Genomic DNA, 25,738 nt, shown 5'->3' with positions numbered 1-25,738 from the left:
AAGTCCCAATGTCTAGACAGGCAGCTCACCCAATCCATCAGAGAGAAAGGTTTCAAAAGTATGTAAATATTAAATTCTAGCCAAAAGAACAAAGCAAAGTCAATATATAAAATTAAAATAGACTTCAGATGTGATACTAATAAACTAAAGAACATTGTTTTCAAAAGAAACAGAGCTTGAGGGAGTCTCAGGATTTTATTCCTTCAGTCTATCTCTATGAAATTCTTCAATTAAAAAAATCTATGTATTATATTCTTTGTAGCCATTAAAAACAGATTTATTTGCTGACACGGAAAGATATCTATAATAAAGTGTGAAGAAAGCAGGTTATAAGACAGCATTTATATTTTTTCTATTTCATCTTTAAAAATGTTTATTTATTGATTTTGAGAGAGAAAGAACGCAAGCAGAGAAGGGGCAGAGAGAGAATCCCAAGCAGGCTTGGCACTGACAACACAGAGCCCAATGCAGGGCTCAATCTCACAAACTGAGATCAGGACCTGAGTTGAAATCAAGAGTTGGATGCTTGACAGAGTGAGCCACCCAAGGAGCCCCTTATCTCATTTTTGTAAAAAAAAAAAAAAAAAAAAAAAAAAAAAGGTGCTTTGACATACTCTTTTCCCCTTTTATTATTATTATTTTTTAATATTTATTTATTTTTGAGAGAGAGGGAGACAGAGTGCAAGAGGGGGAGGGGCAGAGAGAGAGGGAGACACAGACTCTGAAGCAGGCTCCAGGCTCCAAGATGTTAGCACAGAGCCTGCTGCAGGGCTCCAACTCACAAACCATGAGATCATGACCTGAGCTGAAGTGAGATGCTTAGCCAACTGAGCCACCCAGGCACCCCTCTCTTTTCCTTTTAATTCTAAGCTCAGATCAAGTGTAAGAAGCCTTCATTGTTTGTTTGTTTGGTTTTTTTTTTTTATTATTATTTTTTTAAATTTATTTTTGGGACAGAGAGAGACAGAGCATGAACGGGGGAGGGGCAGAGAGAGAGGGAGACACAGAATCGGAAACAGGCTCCAGGCTCCGAGCCATCAGCCCAGAGCCTGACGCGGGGCTCGAACTCACGGACCGCGAGATCGTGACCTGGCTGAAGTCGGACGCTTAACCGACTGCGCCACCCAGGCGCCCCTGTTTGTTTGGTTTTTTAATAGTTTTCTTTCTTTTATTTATTTTGAGAGAGAGAGAGAGAGAGAGAGAGCACATGCACAAGGGAGGGGCAGAGAGAGGTGGGGAGGAGAGAATCCCAAGCAGGCTTCATACTGTCAGCATGGAGCCTGATGCAGGGCTCGAACTCATGAATCGTGAGATCATGAGTCAGATGCTTAGCTGACTGAGCCACCTAGGCCCCCCCGAAACCTTCATAGTTATAAAGGTCAGTAGTAAAACCTTTTCGTTACTCAAAACTGATTAGCCTTTCATATACACACATTTCCCCTAATTTCATTCATCCATGAGCAAGTTGTCAGTTACTCACTGTCACTTTTTTTTCAAATGTATTTGTTTTGAGAAAGAGAGAGAGAGACAGCATGAGCAGGGGAGGGGCAGAGAGAGCGAGAGTGAGAGCGAGAGAGAGAGAGAGAGAGAGAGAATGAGAACGAATGAATCCCAAGCAGGCTCCGTGCTGCCAGTGCAGAGCCTGACTCGGGGCTCAAACTCACAAACTGTGAGATCATGACCTAAGCTGAAACGAAGATCACACATCAGGGAGACTAGTAGGTTTTCTGATACTCAGATTTGGCTATTTTTATCATTGATCCACTTCAGCAAGAGCAGAGTCAGAGAATCTGACACATACTTTTATATATACACATAAGACTGGAAGGATGCTTATCCAAATCACTAAGAATTGTTTTTTCAGAGTGTAAGATACAAAGTGATTTTTACTTTCTTCCTTATACCTTTCTGTTTGTATGATTTTTAAAACTTTTGTATTTAGAAAAAATAAACCCATTTTCATTCTGAGCAACTATCAATGAACTATAAAAAACAAAACCAAAAAACTCCTTATTTTCTTAAACTCTTCTACAAAGTGAAAGTACTAAAAAACATCTCCCTGTATCTTATGAGCACCTTACCTCTAGTAAAGAACATTGAACTTCAAATGTTAAGAAAGTTTTTTATTTCCCAGTCTGTTTTTTTTTTTTTTTTTTTAACGTTTATTTATTATTGAGAGACAGAGAGACACACAGAGTGTGAGCAGGAGAGGGGTAGAGAGAGGAGGAGACACGGAATCCGAAGCAGGCTCCAGGCTCTGAGCTGTCGGCACAGAGCCTGATGTGGGGCTTGAACCCACAAATGTGAGATCACAACTTAAGCCCAAGGCAGACACTTAACTGAGCCCCCCAGGTACCCCCCGTTCCAGTCCATTTTATGTTAAATGGGTCTTTGATAATGTGCAAGAATACCAAAAAACCCACTGTCTTTATTTTATCAGCTACAGTTTTCCTAAGTACTGAAGTTAATGCTTGAGACTGTATTTGGAATGCAGAGCTTCCCTGAAGGAAAAACTGGTTCACTCTTACTTTCAATGCTAAAGCAAAATGTGGGATTTGGTGCCTCTATTTGTTGTTTGGTTACTGAAAAAATAAAGGCAGGGCTTTCAGTTGACTATCAAACTTTTAACCTTATGTACAAGTCCCAGGATGAGAATTTTAGCATTCCAAATTTAACTCAAAACAAAAGGCCTTGCTTTGAGTCTACAAATGCTCCTTTCAGTTAGAAAAGTGCTAATTTGTCCAAAGTCACACAATGTATTCACTCATTTTCTTGAAGATGACTCACTCAATAATCTGAAACATAATGACTATGTGTTTGTAACAATTCAAAACAACTGTAAAATGGCTGGTCATTTAAACTGAATTAATTCAGAGGCATCAGTTACATTTTCTGAATTTGTATTTTATAAATGTAAAGCAGCTGAAGTTGCACATTTTAGCAGGGGAAGAAAAACAGTTAATTGCCAACTCTGCCTTCCTAACTGCTTCCTTAATGCTCTCCTGTGGTTAAAATTATTTTAACATTTAGAGGTACATTCTAAACTCCAGAAGGTTATCAAAGAGAAAAAGATAAAGTAAGTGATGACAGACCTCAACTTTAGCTCTACCAAACCACACAAGTTTTGGAAACTATAAACAAATATATCTAATGGACATCTAGTACGTGCAAGTGACCATTATTATGGGTTCTAGAGGAGGTGTTCTCAAAGTGTGACTCCTGGATCAGCAGCAACAACATCACTCGAAAACTTGTTAAAAATGCAAATTATCACTGCCTACCCCTTCCCAAATCAAACATTGTGGAGTCCAGCAAATGGCAGTTCAACAAAGCTTTGCAGGTGATTCTGATGGGCTCCAAGGTTTGAGTATCTGCTTTCAAGCATCTAAAAAAAATTTGTTTTTACATTTATTTATTTTTGATAGAGAGAGACAGAGCACAAGTCGGGGAGGGGCAGAGACAGAAGGAAACACAGAATCCGAAGCAGGCTCCAGGCTCCGAGCCGTCAGCACAAGCCTGATGTAGGGCTTGAACTCACAAACCACGAGACCATGACCTGAGCCGAGGTTGGACGCTTAACTGACTGAGCCACCCAGGTGCCCCCGCTTTAGAGCATTTTTGCTGTAAGAGCTGTACCCCACTTTGTTCAATTATAAATAAGTGTTAAGATAGAAGTATATAAAAATATAGACAGGATTTACATAAATGTATGATGTGATTTTCAGATTAGGACATAAAATAATGATGTAAGGATTTATTTCATATTCTTTCAATTTCAAAGGAAGTTTCTCAAAAAAATTGGTGGTCATTTTAAGGTGACAGAGGTAGCATCTGAGAGGACAAAATGACCTAATTTAAACACAGAACAAATAAGTGAATGAAAAATCAGTTAATCACTAGAGAGTTCAGAGACCTGATCATCAATTTTCCATTTACTCTTGTATTCTACTTATTATCTCTCTCCCCGTTCAGACAGCAGAGATCAACTATTTGAACTGAACGTGCCAGTAGAAACCCACTTTCCAAGTTACCACCCAACCTAGAAAGGCCCATCATCACATGCTTGGATTACTGCAATAACTGCTTAGTGGTCCCCCATGACTTAAATGGCTTCCTCCACCCCACTATTCTGTATTAGATTCTGAGGAATCTTTCTCTCTCTCTTTCTCTCTCTTTTAGATGTAATCTCTACACCCAATGTGGGCTCAAACTCAAAACCCAGAGATCAAGAGTCAGATGCTTTACTGACTGAGCCAGCCAGGCACCCCTCTCAAATACTATAGCTGTTCCATCGAATTCCTTGCTCAGAACCCTGTAATGTTTCATTACTGCTTACTGAGGTACTACCTCCAAGTATTAATCTAGACAGTCAGATAGGGAATGTAAATGAGAGAAGGAGGCCACATGAAAACTAAATGGGTAAAAATGCTCTTCACTTTTCTTAAAGAAACATACTCATCCCATTTTTGTTTTCCTACTTGAATTAAAGTTCTACACTACAAGAAAACGGTGAAGATATGATGACAAATGGAGATACCTGGCTTCAGTGCCTAGAAGACCAGAGGATATGTGGGGATTATGGTAAATTAAGAGCCTGGGCCATACCAATGCCTGCTCCTCCAGGTCTAGCAAGTTTTGTCATGTGAGAAAAAGGTTCCAGTGTTGCCAGATTTTTAGATTTTTGAGGACAAGCTTCAAGTATTGATTTTTATGTGAAATCATTCAACTTTAAAATTCTGGCTTGGAGTCAAAAACACTACCCCTGTGGTCCAAACAAAACATATCTGCCAATTTGAGACCTCTAGTATGGAGCATTAAGGTCCTATTTGCCTGCCTTTTTTCTGGTATTTTATCTTCCTTATAGTAACAATAATCCCCAGATTTAGGCAGCAATACGCTTTCATGTCTACTTGGTCCTCTTAACTGTGAGAGGCAGAAAGGAGATGGACTCAAACAAACTAAGTAACTTGTCCAACATCACATGATTAGTAACAGCCGAAGCCCAGGTCTCCTGACTCAGAGACCAGCACAAATCCCTGGTCCTTTTACTCTCTCCTTGTCCCTTCTTAACACGTGTGCTTTTGCTTTGTCATGTCCTCATCTAGAAGGACTGTCTTCTTTTCTGCTAATGTAAATCCATCATCATTCAAGACCCAGCTCAAGCTTTACTGTATATGTAACCCCCCCTTTTTTTAAAATGTTTAATTATTTGAGAGTGAGCGAGAGAGAGAGTGAGCGAGAGAGTGAGTGAGAGCAAGCACAGCCAGGGAAGGGGCAGAGAGAGGAGAGAGAGAGAATCCCAAGCAGGCTCCACGCCCAGCACAGAGCCTGACGTGGGGCTTGATCTTACAACCATGAGATCATGGCCTGAGCCAAAATCAAGAGTTAGACACTTAACCAACTGAACCACCTGGGCACCCCTACATAAAAACCTTTCTAACTAAGCCAAGTCTCCAAGTATTCTTTCTTCTGAAATTCAGTTGTTATGGTCAATAACTCACAAACTGGTGCTTATCAACAGCTCTGACTCATCAAATTATTTTGCATCATTTCACCTTAACTCCTATCCCCAATTATATTCTAAACTTGCTGGTAGTGCAGACATGTTATTCTTTTTTTTGTTCCACATAGTTCCCAGCACTCTGCTGGTACACAAAAATGACTGTTTAATGTTTGCTATCTTAGAAAGTCTTTTGAGGAAGAGTTGTAATGATAACACTAACTTACCAGCCTGATGTTGTCTTCTGGGCGCAGTAATATGAACATTGCTTGGAGATGCTGTTGGAGATCACCTGGTTAAATTGGTAAAACAAAACAATAATTATTCCTCATTGTAATGTCAACAGAGAGGATTCCTTCTACCTTAATAACCTGCGTAAAAGAAAGTTCTGGGTCACTCAAGGACTGTAATTAGAAATTAAGTGAATGTCTTAATATGATTAACTTCTTTTTAAGTGAAAAGACAGAATGGCAGACTGCATCTCTATACATTTACTTTTAGCCTGTACTATATTAAAATTTGCTTTGTGTCTGTCCAACGGAAAGTGCACTTGAGAGCAACCTCTGTTCTGTACTGCAGTGGGTGCTGAAAAGAGCAACAGTGATATATGTCCGGGCACAGACACCACTGGCTGTGCTCTCAGGCACACTGAAGGTAGCAAGGAAGGAATCCTGAAAATGTGACTGAGGTTAGAATTATCCCTAACTTTAAAAAAAGCTAGCCATTTTGCCATTCTTATTCCTGTAAATCTTCTGTTGCATTTAACCTAAGAAGATTTTTAGATTTCCCATAAAATAATATCAATAGTTAATGATTTCCATATTAGTGGCTGATATTAAAATAAGAGTTCTCATTAAATATAGCAGATCCCAAGAAATATATATTCCACTGAACCTATTATTAGGTACTTTAACACGGCCAATCAGTATTTGAAAACATACTTGTTCCTATACATTCTATAAAACTAAGTTGAATTTTTTTTGTATTAAAGTATTAGAAAACCTGAGGCTTTCGCTAGTAGAAGATAATTAGATAACATACTGTTTTTTTTTTAATTTGTTTTTTTTTAACGTTTATTTATTTTTGAGACAGAGACAGAGCATGAACGGGGGAGGGTCAGAGAGAGAGAGGGAGGCACAGAATCTGAAACAGGCTCCAGGCTCTGAGCTGTCAGCGCAGAGCCTGACGCGGGGCTCGAACTCACGAACCGTGAGATCATGACTTGAGCCGAAGTCGGCCGCTTAACCGACTGAGCTACCCAGGCGCCCCGATAATGTACTGTTATAAATAATGACAATCAGAGAACAAAAAACTTCATTTGTGCCCATCCAGATCTGTCTCTTTTTTAAGAGTCTAAAGATTCTGATGTTCTCACATTCATCTTGAAATCTGCATACAAAATTTTCTTCCAGGTTAACTTCAACTCTTAACTATGAGATGAAATACTGATATATGCAAGAAGTGGTGAGGGGGAAGAAGGAAAAAGTAGGTTAGCAAACAGGTATTTGTCTAAAAGGTCAGCAAGTCTGGGGCAACTAGGTGGCTCGGTTGGTTAAGTGTCTGACTCGTGACTTTGGCTTAGGTCATGGTCTCAAAGTCATGGGATCGAGCCCTGTGTCAGGTTCTGCACCAGGCATGAAGCCTGCTTACGATTCTCTCTTTCTCTCCCTCTGTCCCTCTCATGCTCTCTCTAAATAAATAAATAAATAAATAAATAAATAAATAAATAAAGGTCGGCAAGTCTCAAAGACTTTCCTTTTTCTTTCCTTTTCTTAAAGAATAGTTTTCTTGCCTCACTCCCACCCCACCCCTATTTCAGTGCTGGCTTCTGACCAATTCCATTATGGCAGAATCTTTTAACTTTCAAAATTAAAAAACAGAGTCATTATGTTTGGCCAGGTCTGTTCTGCTACATTTCAAACCCAGAGACACAATCTAAGTCTCATGTGTAAGAACCAATATGGGCTCATAGGTATAAAACCAAGAGAAATTAAAACATGTCCACATAAGAGCTTATACATATATATTCATAGTGGCATTACTCATCACAGCCAAAAATGGAAACAACTCAACTGTCTATCAACTGGTGAATGGAAAAATAAAATATAGTATATCCATACACTAGAATATTATTTGGTCATAAAAAGGAATAAAGTAGTGATACACAGTATAATGTAAATGACCCCTGGGCACCTGGGTGGCTCAGTCCGGTTAAGCATCCAACTTTGGCTCAGGTCATGATCTCATGGTTTGTGAATTTGAGCCCCATTTTGGGCTCTGTGCTGACAGCTCAGTCTGCTTTGGATTCTGTGTCTCCCTCTCTCTCTCTGCCCCTCCCCTGCTCACACTCTGTCTCTCCCTCTCAAAACTAAATAAGCACTAAAAAAAATTAATATAAATGACCCTTGAAAACATTATGCTAAGTGAAAGGAGCCTGTCTCCAAAGAGCGTTTATATAATTACACTTATATGGAACACCCAGAACAGGCAGATCTATATATAGAGAAAGTAGATCAGTGGTTGTTTAGGATTGGCAGGGAAGGTGGGGAATATAGGGAATGACTGCTAATGGATAACTGGGTTTCTTTTGGAGGTGATGAAAACATTCTAAAATTAGAGCGATGGTTGCACAACTCTGTATATATGAAAAAAAAATCACTGAATGTATACTTTAAATGAGTAAATAGAGTGAATTATATGGTATGTGAATTATATCTCACTAAAAGTGTTTAAAAAAAAAAAAAAAGAACCAGTGTGGGGAGAAGACAAAGTGTTAGGAATAAACAATGAAGAGTGACTTAAGTTTCATGTTACAACTGAGTTAAGCAGCTGAGGCTTTTTAAAAATTAAGATTTCTTCTGTTCTATCAGGACAAATAGCCTGAGGAAAGGATTTTTAGGATGGAGAACTTGTAGAAGAGAACCATTTCTGGGCAATAGTGGGCCTAAGTCCCTACTCTAAGTGCCACTGGCCCCAAGATCCAGATGGCTTCTTTGAAGGTCAGGCAAAAGTCAGGGAGCCCTATCCCCACTGTAAGGTTTCTTATGTGAGCTGGGTATGTGGAAGTTCAGGTTTGTTAGCAGTGAAAAGTACTGCCAGTAAGCAAACTGGGTATATTCTACTGGGAGCCTTCATTGCTAAATCATAGAAAAATTCATTAGAGTATTTTTGTACCTTAGTATTTGTCCAACAAAAATTTACTGAATACCTACTACATATATAAGGCATTCTGCTAAGTGCCAGAAAAATAGTGAGAATGAAGGAAAAGTGATTATAGCACAGTACAATTCTTTCTTTCACTATTACAAAACTGTTGGAGAAATGGGAATGGGGTAGTCAGCCTTGTAGAACAAAACAAAAGGCTAAGAAACCAAGAAAGGAATGGTATACATGGAACTTTACCTGCATGCTTGTTGCGTCTGTGGCTGATTCTTGGTGTGGATGAGCCATTTCCCCGTGGTAGAAAAAGGGCAGCACCTTTGACAGTTAGAAAGCTCTCGCTGATGCTGTCAGGAAAAAGTCAAAACAAAACGAATTATTTAAGGAAGGAAATCAGAGTATGATGGAGATCCATTTTGGGATTGTTCTCTCTCCCATCTTCCAAAGTCCCAATTTCAAGGGATGAAGTAAAAATAAAATCAAAAGAGACCTTGATTATTTGCAAAGTCATTTCTACTCTAGACAATTTTTCTGAAACATAACTTACAATATTCTCTACATATTACATGGTAGTAGTTAAGAGTGAAGGCTCTGGAAACAAAAAAGAGGGTGAAGGCTCTGGTGCCAGATTGCCTGGGTTTAAATCCTGGCTCTGCTACTTCTTACCTGAGTGAATTTTGGGGGCCCTAAATTTCCATATCTGTAAAAACAAAGCTGTCATGAGGAGCCAATATAAATACAGTTTCTTACAGTGGTACCCTTAACAAATATTAGGTATTGTTATTAGATCTATGATTACCAATAAGTGTTTGATTAGTGTCCTAATCAGATGTAAAGTATAATACTTTAACAGGCTCAAAGTTTGCCAAAAAAATTTATTATTTTTTGTTTGTTTGTTTAAAATACACCTACACTGGGGCGCCTGGGTGGTTCAGTTAGTTAAGTGTCTGACTCTTGATTTCAGCTCAGGTCATGATCTCACGGTTCGTGGGTTCGAGCCTCACATCGGGCTCCACACTGGCAGTGTGGAGCCTGCTTGGGATTTTCTCCTTCTTTTCTCCCTCTCTCTGCCCCTCCCTGCTCCCTCTCTCTCAAAATAAGTAAATAAAAAACTTAAAAAAAAAAACTTAAAAAAAATACACATACACCACACTAAAGTGTTACTCAAGATTTTACTTTTACAGACTTGTATTCCCATATGCCTGAAAGGAGTAAGGCACAGGAAATGTGTTTAACCTATGGAGCTGGCCAGGTCAACACCATCCTTCATGTAAATGACAGTTCAACGGAGGTGGAGAATTACTACTCAGGATAGCAGTAATATAATTACTAGTGAATATCCACAGAAAACAAAATATATCCAAACTATTTCATATCAACAGACTAAGACTTTTAACGTTACCCACAAATCTGAAAAGGTCTAATAGAACTTTTAAAACACTAATGGCAAAATTCAGAACGGAGGGTTCCAAGTTTGCTTATAAGCATGTTATGCAGAGTTAGGTAATGTATTGTGAATTACACTCCCTACTCAACATTTCCACTTGAAAATCCAACTGGCATCGCAAATTTGCATTGCCAAAACAAAGCTCTTGCGTCCCTGCAAACCTGATCCCTATTCTCATCCACCCAAACTGTTTGGGCCAAATACTTAGCAGTCATCCTTGGTTTCTCTTTTTCCCTGTAACAATATGTATCCTAATCCATCAGTAAGACCTAGGGGTTTTACTTTCAAATATATCTTGAATCTGCCCACTTATCTCCATTACCACTTTGACAATGTCCATAGCACCATCATTTTTCATTTAGACCACTATTAAAGTTTTTTTTTTTTTTAGCTTTTTATTATGGAAAATTAAGGGCATAATATAATGAACCCCCATGTTCTCATCATTTCAGCTTTAACTGAAGGCCAATCTTCTACATCCTTAGATGTAGATGTAGATGTTTCTTCTACATCCTTACTCTATTCACCTGGTCCCTGAAGTGAAACTAAATCCCAGACATTCTATCAGCAAAAAATTTCTTAACTGGTCTGTCTGCAACCACTTCTGCACCACTGCTATCCACTTACCAAAGAGTAACCAGAGTGATTTTACGTATATAAAATACACATATATATCACATAATGCCACTTCCCTCCTTAAAACTCTCCAATGGCTTCCCTTTGTACTGAACAAATAAAAGCTGAAGTCTTCAGACTTCAAGGCCCTGTAACATCCAATAATACACTGCTTCTCTAATTTTGCACTATCTCCCCTTTTGTTCACTGTGGTCTGGCTGCACTGGTCTCTTTTGTTTCTTCTATATTTTAGGCCCCTTCTCAGGGTCTTTGTGCTTTTTGTTTTCTACTTGGGACACATTTCTCTTGCCCTGCCGCTATTTAAGTCACAGCTCCAAATAGATCACCTCTCACCTATCCCAATCATACTCTGTCCTGTTGTTTTATTTCCTTCAGGATATTTATGTATCATATACTAAAATTACATTTACTTACTTTGTATACTTAATGTGGTTATCTCCTTATGACAGGATATAAGCTCAATGAAGAGCAAGGATTTTATTTTGCTCAGCACTATATCCTCAACATTGGAAATAGTGTCAAGCACACATTAGATGTTCAATAGATATTTGACAAATGAATGAGTTCATCTCAGGGTTTTTTCCACACTGTTTTATCTGTCCTGTCATTGCAGCAGGAACTATAATTTAGGACAAGAACACAGAAATTCTGTAATTTCACATGCAAAAAATAATTGTTACAGAACTCAACAGATTTGGCAAATTAATGGATTGTAACTACAAATGTTTGACGATAAATTAATTGGCAAACAATTAAATCACCTTTATAACGTCACTTGTTGACTCAGTTTTATTCTTTAATTAAGTGGCATGAAGCTGATAAACTTTTGAGCTAACTTGCTAAATAGATTGGAACATGTCTTCTAAAAACAAACAGAAGAATCCACAGATGCCACTTTTAAAAAAATCTGCATGCTGGCTAGGAGGGACTGCCTTTATTTTGTTTTGTTTCCATCTTTAAATAAAGTGTTGCGCTCTTGTGGTCTATTGCACAAGTCTTGTCTCTTGTTACATTCGTGGCATGCACATGTCACCCTGCTGTGGGTCACTCTGTTTCACTCACATTACGGGAACAACCTAAAACAAAATGTCTTGAGTGACAGGATGAGTGGGGTACACCACAGACAGGAAATGAAATTCACACTTCTGCCAACACAGCAAGTCTGCTTTATCAAATGAAAGTATTTTAAAAATATAGGCTAATATTCTACCTAACCCAGACAAAGTTACAGGTGTGGGCACTTTGGTTTCCAGTAAACAAAGTGGTTTCAGTATCTTCAAAAGAAGTATATGTAGAGAGCTTAAAACAACAAAGCATATTTCAGTTGTTCCTTTTGAGACAGAGGTAGTTTCTCTTTGACAAACACTAATCTAAGAACTAACTTCCTCGTTTGATACATTTATTGCTGCTTATGCTTTAAAGCAAATCTAAGTGTGCTCTTTAAAATGTAGGTAGTGATGGGCACCTGGGTGGCTCAGTTGGTTGAGCGTCCGACTTGGGCTCAGGTCATGATCTCACCGTTTGTGAGTTTGAGTCCCAGGTCAGGCTCTGTGCTGACAGTGCAGAGCCTGCTCTGGATTCTGCATCTCCCTCTCTCTCTACCCCTCCCCTGCTCGTGCTCTATCTCTTTCTCTCTCAAAAATAAACATTAAAAAATTTTTTTTAAATGTAGGTAGTGCTTTTCACTAGGGGAGGGTTGGGGTAGGGGGCAAGGGCCCTTGGTTAATTCAAAGCTACTTGGAAAATTCCTTATTATAAAATAAAAGAAAGACCAGGAGTCAAACTTACATCTAGTATAAGAGAAAAGATGCTTTTCTATTTAAATCATTTACACAAATCTCAATGAACTTTTCAGAACAAAATGCAGAGCAGAAACAGCTGGGCCAGGAGACTACCATACCAGGTGCAGCACAGAATCCCAGAGAGTCATGGCAGACACACACGCGCTGGATGGTACAGTCAATCCTCTTTATGCTGTGGTCCCAGATTGTGACTCCCCAGTTAACACAAAAGTGGCATATATTGTTGGTCACTGGAGATCCGGAATAAAAGTGTGGATGATTAAGAAAATCCTTTATCATCACTGAACAAAAGTCAAAGCTCTGTAAGTGCTATCAAAGACGGGATGGCAGTATGATGGCACAGAAGTGAAAAAATAAAATTCACAACCAACAGGATTTAGGTGGTTCAAATTCAACTTGAAAATTAAATGCCTTATTTACATATGAATAAAATTATATGTAAATTTAATCACAGGTACTTCAGTGTAAGGTAAAAGCTTATTTTGCTACAACAGCAAGAAATTCATTGCTCTTTTTGAAAAGCTTCCTGAAGATTCAATCAACATAGAGTTCATTTCTACTTAAAAATTTAGACAGGCAGGTGAAACCATTTACACATTTTCTGAGTTGACCAATTCTGGACCAGACACAGGACTTCTCCAATAAATCTTATGGAGCCATCCATAGGTAATTACAGATGCCTAAGGTAAACACAAACCCAAAAGGACTCCAGAACCTCTATATTAAGGAAAACACAAGATAAAGAGAATACCACTCTCTCAATCTAAAGACGGATTGTGATTAGGAAGTGATTAGGTGCTTGATAAGAAAATGACACAGTATCATGTTTCTAACAGAGTGACCATGAAGTTCTCCAGTCTATCAGAACACAGTTGAAGTTCATCTATTCTTCACTTGCTCAACAAAGAGAAGATCATTCCTAGTTAGACACGAACAGCTAATAATAACTAATGTGACTAGAAGCCTAGTGTGTGTGCAAGGCACTAAGCTAAGCATGGGACATTATTTCATTTAATCTTCATAACAACTCTATAAAGTAGGTACTATTTTTTACCCCTAATTTACATGTAAGAGACTGATGGACTCAAGAGATTCTAAGTTATTTGCCCAAGATCACACAGCTAGTAATACTCAGAGCAAGAATTCAAACCAAGATTTCACTTGGAAGTTCATGCTCTGAATTACTACTCTCTCCACTAGGCTGTTCTAGTTTTACGATATTATGTAGGATGAAATATAATGTTTTCCCACAGAGTTTTCAACAGAATAGAATTTAAAATAGAGTACAGGAGTGAAAGAAAAGACTGAAATAAATCCAGATCTCAACTCTTCTCATGCCTTTTTTGTTTCCCTTATCAAGGCCAGGAGCAGAAAGACCATACTGAGGGGAATCAAGAACATCTGGCTGAGAGAGATGAATCCAAATGGGATGGACAGTAGAGAACAGAACTCTAACTTCTGTTGGGAATGGCAGTAGCATTTCAAAAGTCTCGAAAATGTAGGAAAGACTATTCTGCTTTAAACAGATTTGGGAAGCACTCCATACCACTACCTCCTGATCAAAGTCACTTCTTAAAGCATGAAATTTGTTAACTGGCAGTTAATTTTCAGGCAAAGTATAGAGAAAAAGGTCAACTAATGGAAGAAAATACTTAACTCTTCTAAGGTTGGAATGATTTCTGAAGAATGTGGCCAGGGCGATCATCCATGACCAGGAGAAAGGCCAAGGAAGCAAAACAAAGCTTACCTGGCCAAATTGCAGGATATCAGCTGGACACATATTCTTCTGTTTTATATACAATACACACGAAGAACTGGATTATTTACAATGGGAAATTGGGTTTCAGAAAGTGGATGTAATACTTGTATTTCAACATTAAAATGAAGGAAGGAGATTTTCATGTTTATAGTGTTTGTAATGTTTGGTATGTCTGTATAACGCTAAAATTTAAAGGTAAATTATATTTTACCTATAAATTGCACAAAGTGAGATGGTTAGCATTTACATAAAATTAAAATACACATAATCTAAACTGTTATATTTTTGTCTTGAGGAAGATTCATCTACTGGAAAGTTTCAAATATATTCTACCCTAATATTCTGCCTTTCCTGATAAGTGTTCTCCGCTTATTTTAAAGTTGTTTAATTTTCAGATTCAGGGCAGTAGGGTAGCTTCTATAAGTTTCTTAGGTGGAAAGGAATTCATGTCTCTGTTTAGTATGACCATTATCAAACAGAAAGGAAATTTCATAATAAAAAGTTTCAAATATCAGACGAGAGGTCAAAAACCAAAGAGCTACCAAAAACTACAGAGCTCCCACTGCCTCCTCAAAAGTTTGGCTAAATCCAAAAACAGGAAGGAAAAAGTCATTGTGCTTTCATGTTGAAACATGGCTGCAAAAAGTCAAAGCATACTTCTAGGCAGTTGAGAAAAAGTTTGATTCTGTAATCCTCAAGGAATTTAGGGACTACACTACAATGGGAGAAAGTCTTAAATCCAAATATCATATGTAGTCTTCTCTGTAATTAAACATTTCCCAATCCCATCCCCACCCCCACCATACATGGCCATATGTTCAAATGATAGTATTAGGACAGCAATCACTATCTGTTGGAACCCTCTCCCCCCAAGGCATAAATTCCAGACACATGCCTACGAATGCAGGCAGCAGGATTATTTCTCTCATCAGCAGACAAGTAGAGGTTGGGTACATTTGTAGACCAATTATTGGCAAGGTGAAGAAGAACTTAGGACTCCTGTTCTTACTCATTAACTATAACCATCAGATCATTTTAGTTCCAGCTAATCTTCCACTTAAACTCTCTTGCACAATATCCAACACAACTACCCTCAGATGCAGCTATTTGTTTTACCTTTTTCCTACTTTTCCACAATCTAAGAAGAAAAGAAAGGGTCTGTTTGTTTAAGACTGAGAACAAATTCCTTCAGGACTATCCTCCTGGTCTTTTCCCTATAAATCATAAACAGGAGAAGAAACAAACCCAGAAAATTCCTTTTATTTTGTTCATTTTGAATGTTCACTTACTTGGTAAGATCTTGTAACAATTCCATTTTGCCTCAAACATGTGCATCTCAGAAATGTTCAGACAGAAACATAACATAGGATCAATAATTTTGCCACTGACCACACAACTCAACCTTCTAAGTTCTGTAGACTGGAGTACATCTAAATTGACATCTGTTATTTTTGGCTGTCTGGAAATAGATCTTCCTTCCTAATCTCACTCTAGTCTCCAAATGTGCATGGTCTTGGTGGCCTCTAGCTCTGGAACTGTAAGGGGCTTGCAGGAACCTGGCATGTGGTTTAGGCTTGGCGAGTTGGAAATTCTCCCTGGATCTTAGGCAAGTGACCCAAGGGAGCAAGAATAGTGGGGAATGGTCACATTCACTATGGGGAGAATGGCAAGGTATAGACCAGACTACTACTCCCTGGCCTTCCTTTAATGCCTTTGGCTCCTGCCTGTTCTCTAAGCCTCCCTGTCCATATGGTGAGCTCTGATCTCCTTCAAACAAAAATTTTGGTTAAGATAGTTAAAATTAATTTCTGAGCTTGCAACAGAGAATCTGATATATCAATTGAAGTTCAAAGAATTTAATGACTGGGATGCCTGGGTGGCTCATTGCTTAAGCATCCGACTTCAGCTCAGGTCATGATCTCACGGTTCGTGGGTTCGAGCCCCATGTCGGGCTTTGTGCTGATAGCCTGGAGCCTACTTCGGATTCTGTGTCTCCCTCTCTCTCTCTGTTCCTCCCCTGCTCGCACTCTCTCTCTCAAAAATAAACATTAGAAAAATTTAAAAAAAAAGAATTTAGTGACTTGTTGCAAGTCACACAGCTAGTTAGTACTGGAACCTAAACTAGGCCCCATGTCATCTGACACCCTGGGCAGCACTTTAACCCTTTATCCAGAGTTCGATGTTCCTACATGTTGTGGATCTAATAATTTGAAGCAACCAGCAGTTAAAAACACATCTGGTCAGTTCATCTAAAGAGAACAAAGACAGGATTTTACTGCAAAGCCTGGTGTGATATTTGTTCTATTTTTCACAGCATCCTGAAGACAAAGTTGAGGTTCGAGTGAGGAAAAGCTTAGACATATTCCCATGAGGCAAATATTTTCATGCTGTTTCTTAAAGTTGTTTCTTTTCTTTTTTGTTTAGTAAGTTTGTTGACTATTAAACATTGCTTTAAAAATATCAAAAACAAGATGCCAAAAACAAAGACTATGGGACCTAGGAAGGAGGGCAAGAAAGACTACTTGACAAAAGAAGTGGATGCAAAAGAAAAAGAGGGAGGACTCAATAAATCAGAAATGAAAGAGAGGAAGTAACAACCAACACCACAGAAATATAAAGAAGAGGATTATATGAAACTAGTATGAAAAACTATGTGCCAACAAATTGGAAAGCCTAGAAGAAATGGGTAAATTCCTAGAAACACACAATCTTCCCAGACTGAACCAGGGAGAAATAGAAAATCTTAACAGACCAATTACTAGTAACAAAACTGAATTAGTAATCAAAACACTTCCAACAAACATAAGTCCAGGACCAGATGGTTTCACAGGTGAATTCTACAAAACATTTAAAGAGTTAATGCCTATTTTCTCAAACTATTCCAAAACACAGCAGAGGAAGGTAAGCTTCTAAATTTACTCTAGGAGGCCAACATTACCCTGATACCAAAACCAGATGGAGACATTACAAAAAGAGATAACTTCAGGCCAATATCCCCAGTGAACATTGATGCAAAAATCCTCAACAAAATACTGGCAAACTGAATTCAACAACACATTAAGGGGATCATTCACTATGATCAAGTGGGATTTATTCCAGGATGGTTCAACATCTGCAAATCAATGTGATACATCACATTAACAAAATGATGGGTAAAAACTGTATGATCATCTCAACAGATGCAGAAAAAGCATATGACAAAATCCACCATCTCTTCACGATAAAAAATATCAATAAAGTGGGTTTAGAGGGAACATACCTCAATACAATAAAGTCCATATATGAGTGGGAGTCTTATTCTCGAGAAGGTCCTCCTCTAAGGAGAGGAGAAAACTGCCTCAGCTCAAAGGAGCCCATTCCCTTTACAGGCCGAATTATCAAAGCTCCTCGGTCCTGTGGCTCTAAACTCTAGGCTTAAATACTTTTTTTTCTAAAAAGGTTAAGTTTTAAAAGCTGTTTGGACCAAAAAGTAAATGACCTGAACAGTTCTTTCTCAGTATTCAAATTGCCAGGTGTACTGGTTACCAAGATATGACCAATATCACTTGGGACCAAATTTAAAATAGTTGGTGGGAATAGATAAAACAAAATGATAGTAACTCAGAAAAACTGTTCAGCATTTGAAAAATAATTTCATCTGCATGATTCAACAAATGCCTTTCCAGGTATTTAAAACACACCTGCAGAAGGAATGCAAGCTGGCTCTTAAGCACTTGGCCAAATGTCCAACCCTGTTTTCAGATTTCTCTTTCGCTCTAATGCAAAGGAGGCTCAGGTCATCTTCTATTCTTTGCTGCTGTTACCTTCTGACACCCTTGTCACCATCTTTTATTTAATCTAGCTCAATCATCTCTCTTTTCACTTATTTATTTAAAATGTATTTATTTTTGAGAGAGAGAGAGAGAGAAAGAGAGAGAGGGAGAGAGGGAGGGGAGGGAGGGAGACAGCACAAGAGGGGGAAGGGCAGAGAGAGAGGGAGACAGAGGATCTCTGTGGACAGCAAAGAGCCTGATGCGGGGCTCAAACTCACAATGTGTGAGCTCATGACCTGAGGTGAAGTCAGATGCTTAATCAACTGAGCCACCCAGGCTCCCAGTAAGGCATCAGATCTTGATGGACTTAACTTCAGAAACAAAACTCCCACTTCTCGACTACAATCCCCTCTCTTATGACTCTCATGTGTTTACTCTCTTCACCACACTCATGGCCATTCTGTCCTATATACAGATGACTTCTGACTACTTATCTATTGCTGAATAACAAATTACTCTAAAATGTAGAAGCTTAAAACAATAAAGAACATTCATTATCTCACAGTTTCTGTGGGTTAGGAATTCAGGAGCAACTTAGAGGGGTGGTTCTGGCTCAGAGTGTCTTATCAGGATGCAGCAGACATCTGAAGCCCTGACTAGGGCTGAAAGATCTGCTTCTAAAAAGGCTCCCTCAGTATATGGAGAAAGGGGAACTCTCTTGCCCTGTTGGTGGGAATGCAAACTAGTGCAGCCACTCTAGAAAACAGTATGGCGGTTCCTCAAAAAGTTAAAAATAGAAAGAACTACTGTAGATCTGGCAATTGCATTACTAGGTATTTACCCCAAAGATACAAAAATACAGATCTGAGGGGCACCTGGGTGGCTGTCAGTTAAGTATCTGACTTTGGCTCAGGTCATGAACTCAGTTCGTGGGTTCGAGCCCTGCATCGGGCTCTGTGCTGACAGCTTGGAGCCTGGGGCCTGCTTTGGATTGTGTCTCCCTCTCTCTTTGACCCTCACACTCGCTCTCTCAAAAATGAACATTAAAAAATAAAAAAAAAAAACACAGATTCAAAGGGAATCTGCTAGGGAAAGAGCCCAAATATCCATCGACTGATGAATGGATAAAGATGTGGTGTGTGTATATGTGTGTGTATGTGTGTGTGTGTGTGTGTGTGTGTGTGTGTGTGTGTGTGTATAATGGAGTATTATTCAGTCATTAAAAAGAATGAAATCTTCCCATTTGCAATGATGTGGATGGAACTATAGTGTATTAAGCTAAGCGAAACAAGTCAGAGAAAGACAAATACCATTATGATTTCACTCATATGTCGAATTTAAGAAACAAAACAGCTGAACATATTGGGGGGGGGGGAAGAGAGGGAAACAAACCATAAGAGATTCTTAATGAGAAGAGAACAAACTGAGGATTGATGGAGGGAGGTTGGGTGAGCAATGGGCTAGATAGATAATGGGTATTAAGGAGAACACTTGTTATGATGAGCACTGGGTGTTGTAAGTGATGAACTACTGAATTCTACTTCTGAAACCAACATTGCACTGTAAGTTCACTAACAAGAATTTAAATAAAAATTTGAAGAAAATAAAAAAGATAAAAATTAAACAAAATGGCTCCCTCAGATGGCTATCGACAGGAGGCCTCAGTTCTCTGCCAAATATACTTCTGCACTGTCCTACTTGAGAACTCTTGTGACATGGCAGCTGTTCTTCCCCAGAGTGACCCCAGAGAGAACAAGGCAGGAGTGCAAGGTTTTAGGACTTAATCTTGGAAGTTCACCATAATTTCTGCAACATACTATTATACAGGTCAACCTTATTTAAAAATATTTTTTTAATGTTTATTTTTGAGAGAGACGGAGCATGAGTGGGGGAGGGGCAGAGAGACAGAGGGAGACACAGAATCTGAAACAGGCTTCAGGCTCTGAGCTATGAGCACAGAACCTGCCACAGCGCTCAAACTCGGGAATGGTGAGCTCATGATGTAGGCCAAAGTTGGAGAATTTGGACGCTTAACTGACTGAGCGCCCAGGTGTCCCTTATTTAAATAAGGTCATCCTTATTTAACATAGGATGAGACTACATAGGGATGTAAACACTGGAAGTCAAGCATCAATGGGAACCATCACAAAAGCTGGCTGCTACAACTTCCACAATGGTTCTGGAGCTCAGATCCATCATCAGAGCCCTAAACCTGTACAATCAGCTGTCTACTGGATAGCTTTTTGTTGATAATAATGCCAATAGCTTTACAAGTATTTCACATACTTTTATTTGTGAAAACTTGCAATCTGGTACAATGATATATCCATCAAAATGTTCTCTTTGGGAATTGTGTCATGGTGGTAGAAGTGGTTAGGTGTTGGTTCTGAGCACTATCAAACAAGCTTAAGAAGGATGTTGTAATTATCATTTATTGAATACCCACCCTGTGTCAGACATGATGTCTAGTGCTTCGTATCACTATCTCACAACACCTCTATGAAAGGAAGGCATTCTTCCCATTTCATAAAGAAACATAGATGAGAGAGATGAGAGTAACTTGTCTAAACTTACCAATTACACAATCAGTATGATAGAGCAGGAATAAAAATTTAGGCCTATTTCTTTCTTTTTTTTTTTTTTTTAATTCCATTCCATGGCTTCTTTAGCAGTTTGAACTTTGTGTACCCTACCCACCAGGGTATCTTTACTCTCTAAAGGAGAATTCTCAAATATCAGAAAACTCAGGGTCTGGTCTGGTCTTGTCCATCTGTCTGTTCTTTTCTTTTTTCTTTTCTTTTCTTTCTTTCTATATGAGTCAGTTCAGTGCTACATTATTGTATGTAGTCTTAGAAGTAATTTTCAAAAGTCACTGGCCATAGACATTTAATACAGTTTGTAAAACACTAGTCTGTCAATTTTCCTTATCAAATCATTTCTCCTAGAGTTGTTTTCTACCTTACTAGGCTAAGAAAATGAAATAATTTGCTAACTAGTATTCTTAAAAAAGTCCCTCAAAATGCTAATTCTTAAATATCAAAAATACAAATTCTTTTTTTTTATTATTTTTAAAAAATTTTTATTTATTTTTGAGACAGAGAGAGACAGAGCATGAACGGGGGAGGGTCAGAGAGAGAGGGAGACACAGAACCTGAAGCAGGCTTCCAGGCTCTGAGCTGTCAGCACAGAGCCCAAAGCGGGGCTCGAACTCACAGACCGTGAGATCATGACCTGAGCTGAAGTCGGAAGCTCAACCCACTGAGCCACCCAGGCACCCTCAAAATACTAATTCTTAAATATCAAAAAAAGGGGAATAGAGAAAGGCATGGCAAGGTATGTTGAATATCTTCTGCCTGGTTTTCTTTACCATCACCTTACTGTCTTTTTATAGTCCTTGGGCAAACCCTTATTCTCATAACTGTTTTGATGCATATTACAGATCCCCTTGGCCCTGTACTGATGCACAATGAAATCCAGGAGGAACAGGGTTGCCACTGCTTAGGTTCTGACACTTAACAAAAACAGCGAACTTTTGTAAAATAGTGATGATGATGGAGGAAGAGGAGAAGGAAGAGAAAAGAAAATTAGCTAAAGGCAAAGTTCAAAGGGCAATTTAAGGAATTGCCAAAGGAAAAAGAGAAAGCAAGTGGCAGTCTCAGGCCTTAAATAGCTCAGTTTTTAACCAATTCCAGTGTTCCTTGCTTCCTACTCTCTTCCTTCTTAATCATTACTGACTCATTGTAGACTTGTACCACCAGTACAGATGAAAAGTATACTCCACTGGTTTCTTGAAAATTTAATTTATTGAACTTTCTTGATGCCTGATGTAATGTTTATTTTTCAAATTTGCTAAATGCACATTTTAGATAAATTTATGAAGAAGCAGTGACCCAAAGCACTTTCTTCCCTATTTTCCAAACACTATTCATAAGAAATCAGAGAGCTAGAGACAAAGAGATCATACAGTAGTATTTTGCAACACTCTAGAGTGCAATGTGAAGCAATGAAAATCCAAGCATTTTAGTTAGGATTTGGATAAAAAAAAAAAAAATTCCAATCAAACTGATCCAAGAGTAAATTTAAATTTCATATGTGTTTACAGGGCCCTTGGGTGGCTCAGTTGGTTAAGTGTCACACTCTTGATCTTGGCTCAGGTCATGATCTCTCAGTTCATGAGATCGAGCCCCACATGGGGCTCTGCGCTGACAGCGTGGAGCCTGCTTGGGATTCTCCCTCTCTCTGCCTCTCTCTGCCCCTCTCCTGCTTATGCTTGCTCTTTGTCTCCCTCTCAAAATAAGTAAACTTAAAAAAAGTTTTTTAACTTAAAAAACTTTTTAAAAAAAGTTTCATATGTGTTTTAAAGAAAAAAAAAAGTTAAAACATCACATATTTTCAGGGCACCTGACTGGCTCAGTCAGTGGAGCATGTGGCTCTTGATCTTGGGGGTGTGAGTTTGAGCCCCACGTTGAGTGTAGAGATTACTCAAAAATAAAAATCTTGCAAAAAAAAGTCACATATTTGCTCCAGTGTAGGAGAAGACATTGCTGTACAATCCCATACCTAGAATGGTTTTAGGTTCTGTTGAGCTAGGTCCTAAAAACTCACAAATGGCAACTCAAGACATAGGAAAACGTAAACAACAAAAGGAAATGATTTTAACTGTCAAAGGCAAAATTTTTGTACAATGACTCTAAGGAAAGCTGCAATCCTAAAGAGCGTCTTTCATTTTTTCACATGGTAGCAGACAGCTGGCATGGCTCTATCTGAGTTTGGCAGACTTGCTTAGTCATCATCAGAGGACCCTACACACCCCAGAGATTCATCCTTTAAACATCTAAGCACAGGGCACACAGTTTCTAAAAGGAAGGTGGCTGAAGATATTCCATTTTACCAAAACAAGAAGATATGGCCCATTTCATTCTTTTTCATCAAAAAAGAAAGGAAGAATAATGAGAGACATGGATATGGCCTCACTCACCATTAGAGAACAAAGGGGGAGATGTACAGATGGCTCATGATAAGGTTACAAGTGAAGCATGGCTACCAAACAAGACTAGTGAGGTACTGGGAGAGTTGAGGCTTGTAACACATACGGGACAAAAGATATAGACATTTTTTTTTTGGCTGTATGAATTGGTAAGTTTATTTATATTTGCTGTAAATACTGACATGTGGACTAATTTGTGTTTTCTATTTACTTGATTTTTCTTATATATTTTCTTTTATCTATTTTCTTGCATATTATCTTTTATCTATTCGTGTATGTTAAACTTTATTCTGTTTAGTGAGATGAATACTCCTAGGTCTACACTATTTGCTTTTCGTGTCAGGCAATGAAAGGAGAGTGCACTTTATTAGGGTAAAAAATAATATATATTCTATTTCTACCTTTACATGTATATCTTAAAACTTTAATAAGTATATTTAATGCAGCAAATCAACAGTTCTACATTGTAGACACGTTTTTTTTCTAAATAAGGCTGTTCTGGAGTGGGCCTAGTAACGTGCCTTGAAAAATCAATGTAATTTAAAATACCAGTTTTTAAGTGTTAACGAAATTAAAAATCCTACACATAAATGTCTTACTTTTAAAAATAAAGGTTGGGTCTCAGCCATACTCTAAAAACTAGAATACTTGGGTCTATGAAAGGAAAATAAAAACTAGAACTCACTGACAAAGTAGTGATAAAGTTGCAATGCCCTTTTGGTAACTCAAGACCAAAAACCAAATGAGGCTAGAATCAGGAAGAAAATAGGGAAGTGATTGTATAACAAAGTACCTGAACTTCTGCTTAAGAAAAAGGACATAATCAGGCAAAAAGCTATGCATGTGAAGAATGGGAAAGTAATATGGCAGGAATGGAAATGGCTATTAGCAAAGGAAGGTGGCATTGTGGGTGATAGTTTTCTGTTTTGCAAATTTCTCTTTAACGATGTTGTTACACTGGGTTTTCATTTTTTTTTTTAAAAGGACAAAAAAAAAAAAAAAAAAAGCCTAACAGTACAGGAAAACACACCGTGGGAACAGAGTCAAGCACACAGATGTTTTGCGTAAGCTGCATTTTCAGAGACATCTGCCTTTGTGCAAGACTTGAAAAAGTAAAGCTGTTGTCAACAAGTTCTCCAAAGTGAGGGTGGGGCCTGAGAGAAAGTGAGCTGTGAAGAAACCAACAATTAGAACCCTGAGGGCTGAGAAACACATGGTTTCTTAGACTAAGTTCCTCATTTATGAGCCACCTCTCTGCCCAAAATGCTTTGCCATCAGCGATGTCTCCTACTGAAACAAAGAGGACTCAAGCTGCCCATGTCTCTACTCAAGTGACTGAGGTTCTCTGTTAGCAGTGCCACTCAGCTCTTTGCAGTGGTTGCCTAACTCTGTGGTAGGAGAGATAAGGCAGAGTCTATGTAAAAATCTGAGCGGGAAGCAAGATGCCCCACTCCTCCTTTCTTGTTCCAACTCCAAATAAAAACACTTATTATGTATGAAAAAATTCATGTAAAAGCAAAGATAATAAATACGTTCATCTGTTCTACTGCCTTGCTTTCGTGTAAGTTAAACTTTATTCTGTTTAGTGAGATGAATACTCCTAGGTCTACAGCGTTTGCTTTTTCGTGCCAGGCAACGAAAGGAGAGTGCGTTTGCACTTGCTTTACGTACTGCCCAGTCTAACATCACGTACAGAATGTTTAATAAATGTGATCGGAAAATGATAACAGGGATGATGCTGAAGACTCAAGTATACTTCGGAGGATAATAAAGGAGGAAAATCACTGTGTGAAACCTCTTCTCTGCTGTTCATGTAGGAAGTGCCTAAGCCCATATGTCTGCAACACAGACCACAGGGAAAAGCTGCCTTACTTGTTCTTGTTTGCAGCCTTCCATCATGCCTGATGTGAGTGGGGGACTTCTCAACAAAAGAACTTTCAACTTACTTGCAAAGTTCTTACAAAGTTCTATGTAATGTTCTGTCTTGAACTTCTCTTTTCTGAGAAGTTGGGTGGGTTGTATGGGTTACTGTCCTACATTTGCCTTCTGGGCAAGTTGACTGCAAAAGATTTTAGACACCTCTTGTTCAGGCACAGGAGCTTCTTCTAGGTCCTATAAAAGCTCCACTTACTGTTAACATGACAATGTCGCTAATAATCTGCAGGTTTATACAAATTTGTTAGGATAAAGCTACCCAAACTGCTAATATAATCTCACTATATTGTGAAAGAGTGGTGGCAGGTCTGCAGTAAAGATGGGGAGCGGTAAGCTGGGCACAGATCTGAAAGGTCTTATACAACTTGCCAAAGAATTTGGATTTCACTCTGATAACACAGATCCAAAGTTAGCATTTCCAGAAAGATTTCTCCAACTACAAATGCAGAATGGATTGGAAGGGGTTAAAACTTAGAAAAAAAGGAAGATAGATGTTACGTTAGTATTCCAGGCAAGAAAGAAGGGTGGTCTGATCTGAGCTGATGGGAATGAAGAGGACATGGATATCTTGGGGATGTCTGTCTGGTTTACTTTCTGGTAAGATGGAAAATTTGTCCATAAATAAATTCAAATTGTAAGAAAAATCCGAGAGAAAAGGTTTGATATGTGCAAATTTCTTGCACTCAAAGAACATCTTTTTCTGTGTACTTCCTGACTTTCCAGACTGATCATCTTTTCCCTTTAATAAATTCCAATGCTTT

At 38.5% G+C, this 25,738-nt stretch overlaps 1 protein-coding gene and 1 non-coding gene across 9 annotated transcripts in view; both read right to left on the bottom strand.

Moving 5' to 3' along the window:
- Positions 1-25,738, bottom strand: part of SSH2 (slingshot protein phosphatase 2) — a 255,271-nt gene that overhangs the window by 57,504 nt on the left and 172,029 nt on the right. For all 8 annotated transcript variants that reach the window (XM_019429697.2, XM_019429698.2, XM_019429700.2 and 5 more), the window contains 2 exons: positions 8,903-9,006; positions 5,728-5,792 (listed from right to left, as the gene is read on the bottom strand). In XM_019429697.2, the coding sequence (XP_019285242.2) occupies positions 5,728-5,792; positions 8,903-9,006 (169 nt within the window). The remainder of the gene's footprint in view (positions 1-5,727; positions 5,793-8,902; positions 9,007-25,738) is intronic.
- LOC128774370 (small nucleolar RNA U2-19) lies at positions 1,682-1,762 on the bottom strand. The gene has a single exon (XR_008418948.1). It is a non-coding gene; the product is annotated as a small nucleolar RNA U2-19 (small nucleolar RNA).

The sequence above is a fragment of the Panthera pardus genome, unplaced genomic scaffold (assembly GCF_024362965.1).
Source record: "Panthera pardus isolate Hobbes unplaced genomic scaffold, ASM2436296v1 HiC_scaffold_3, whole genome shotgun sequence".
NCBI classification, from domain to species: Eukaryota; Metazoa; Chordata; class Mammalia; order Carnivora; family Felidae; genus Panthera; species Panthera pardus.
The sequence above is the reverse complement of the archived record's forward strand: the minus strand, read 5'-3'. Positions and strand labels throughout refer to the sequence as shown.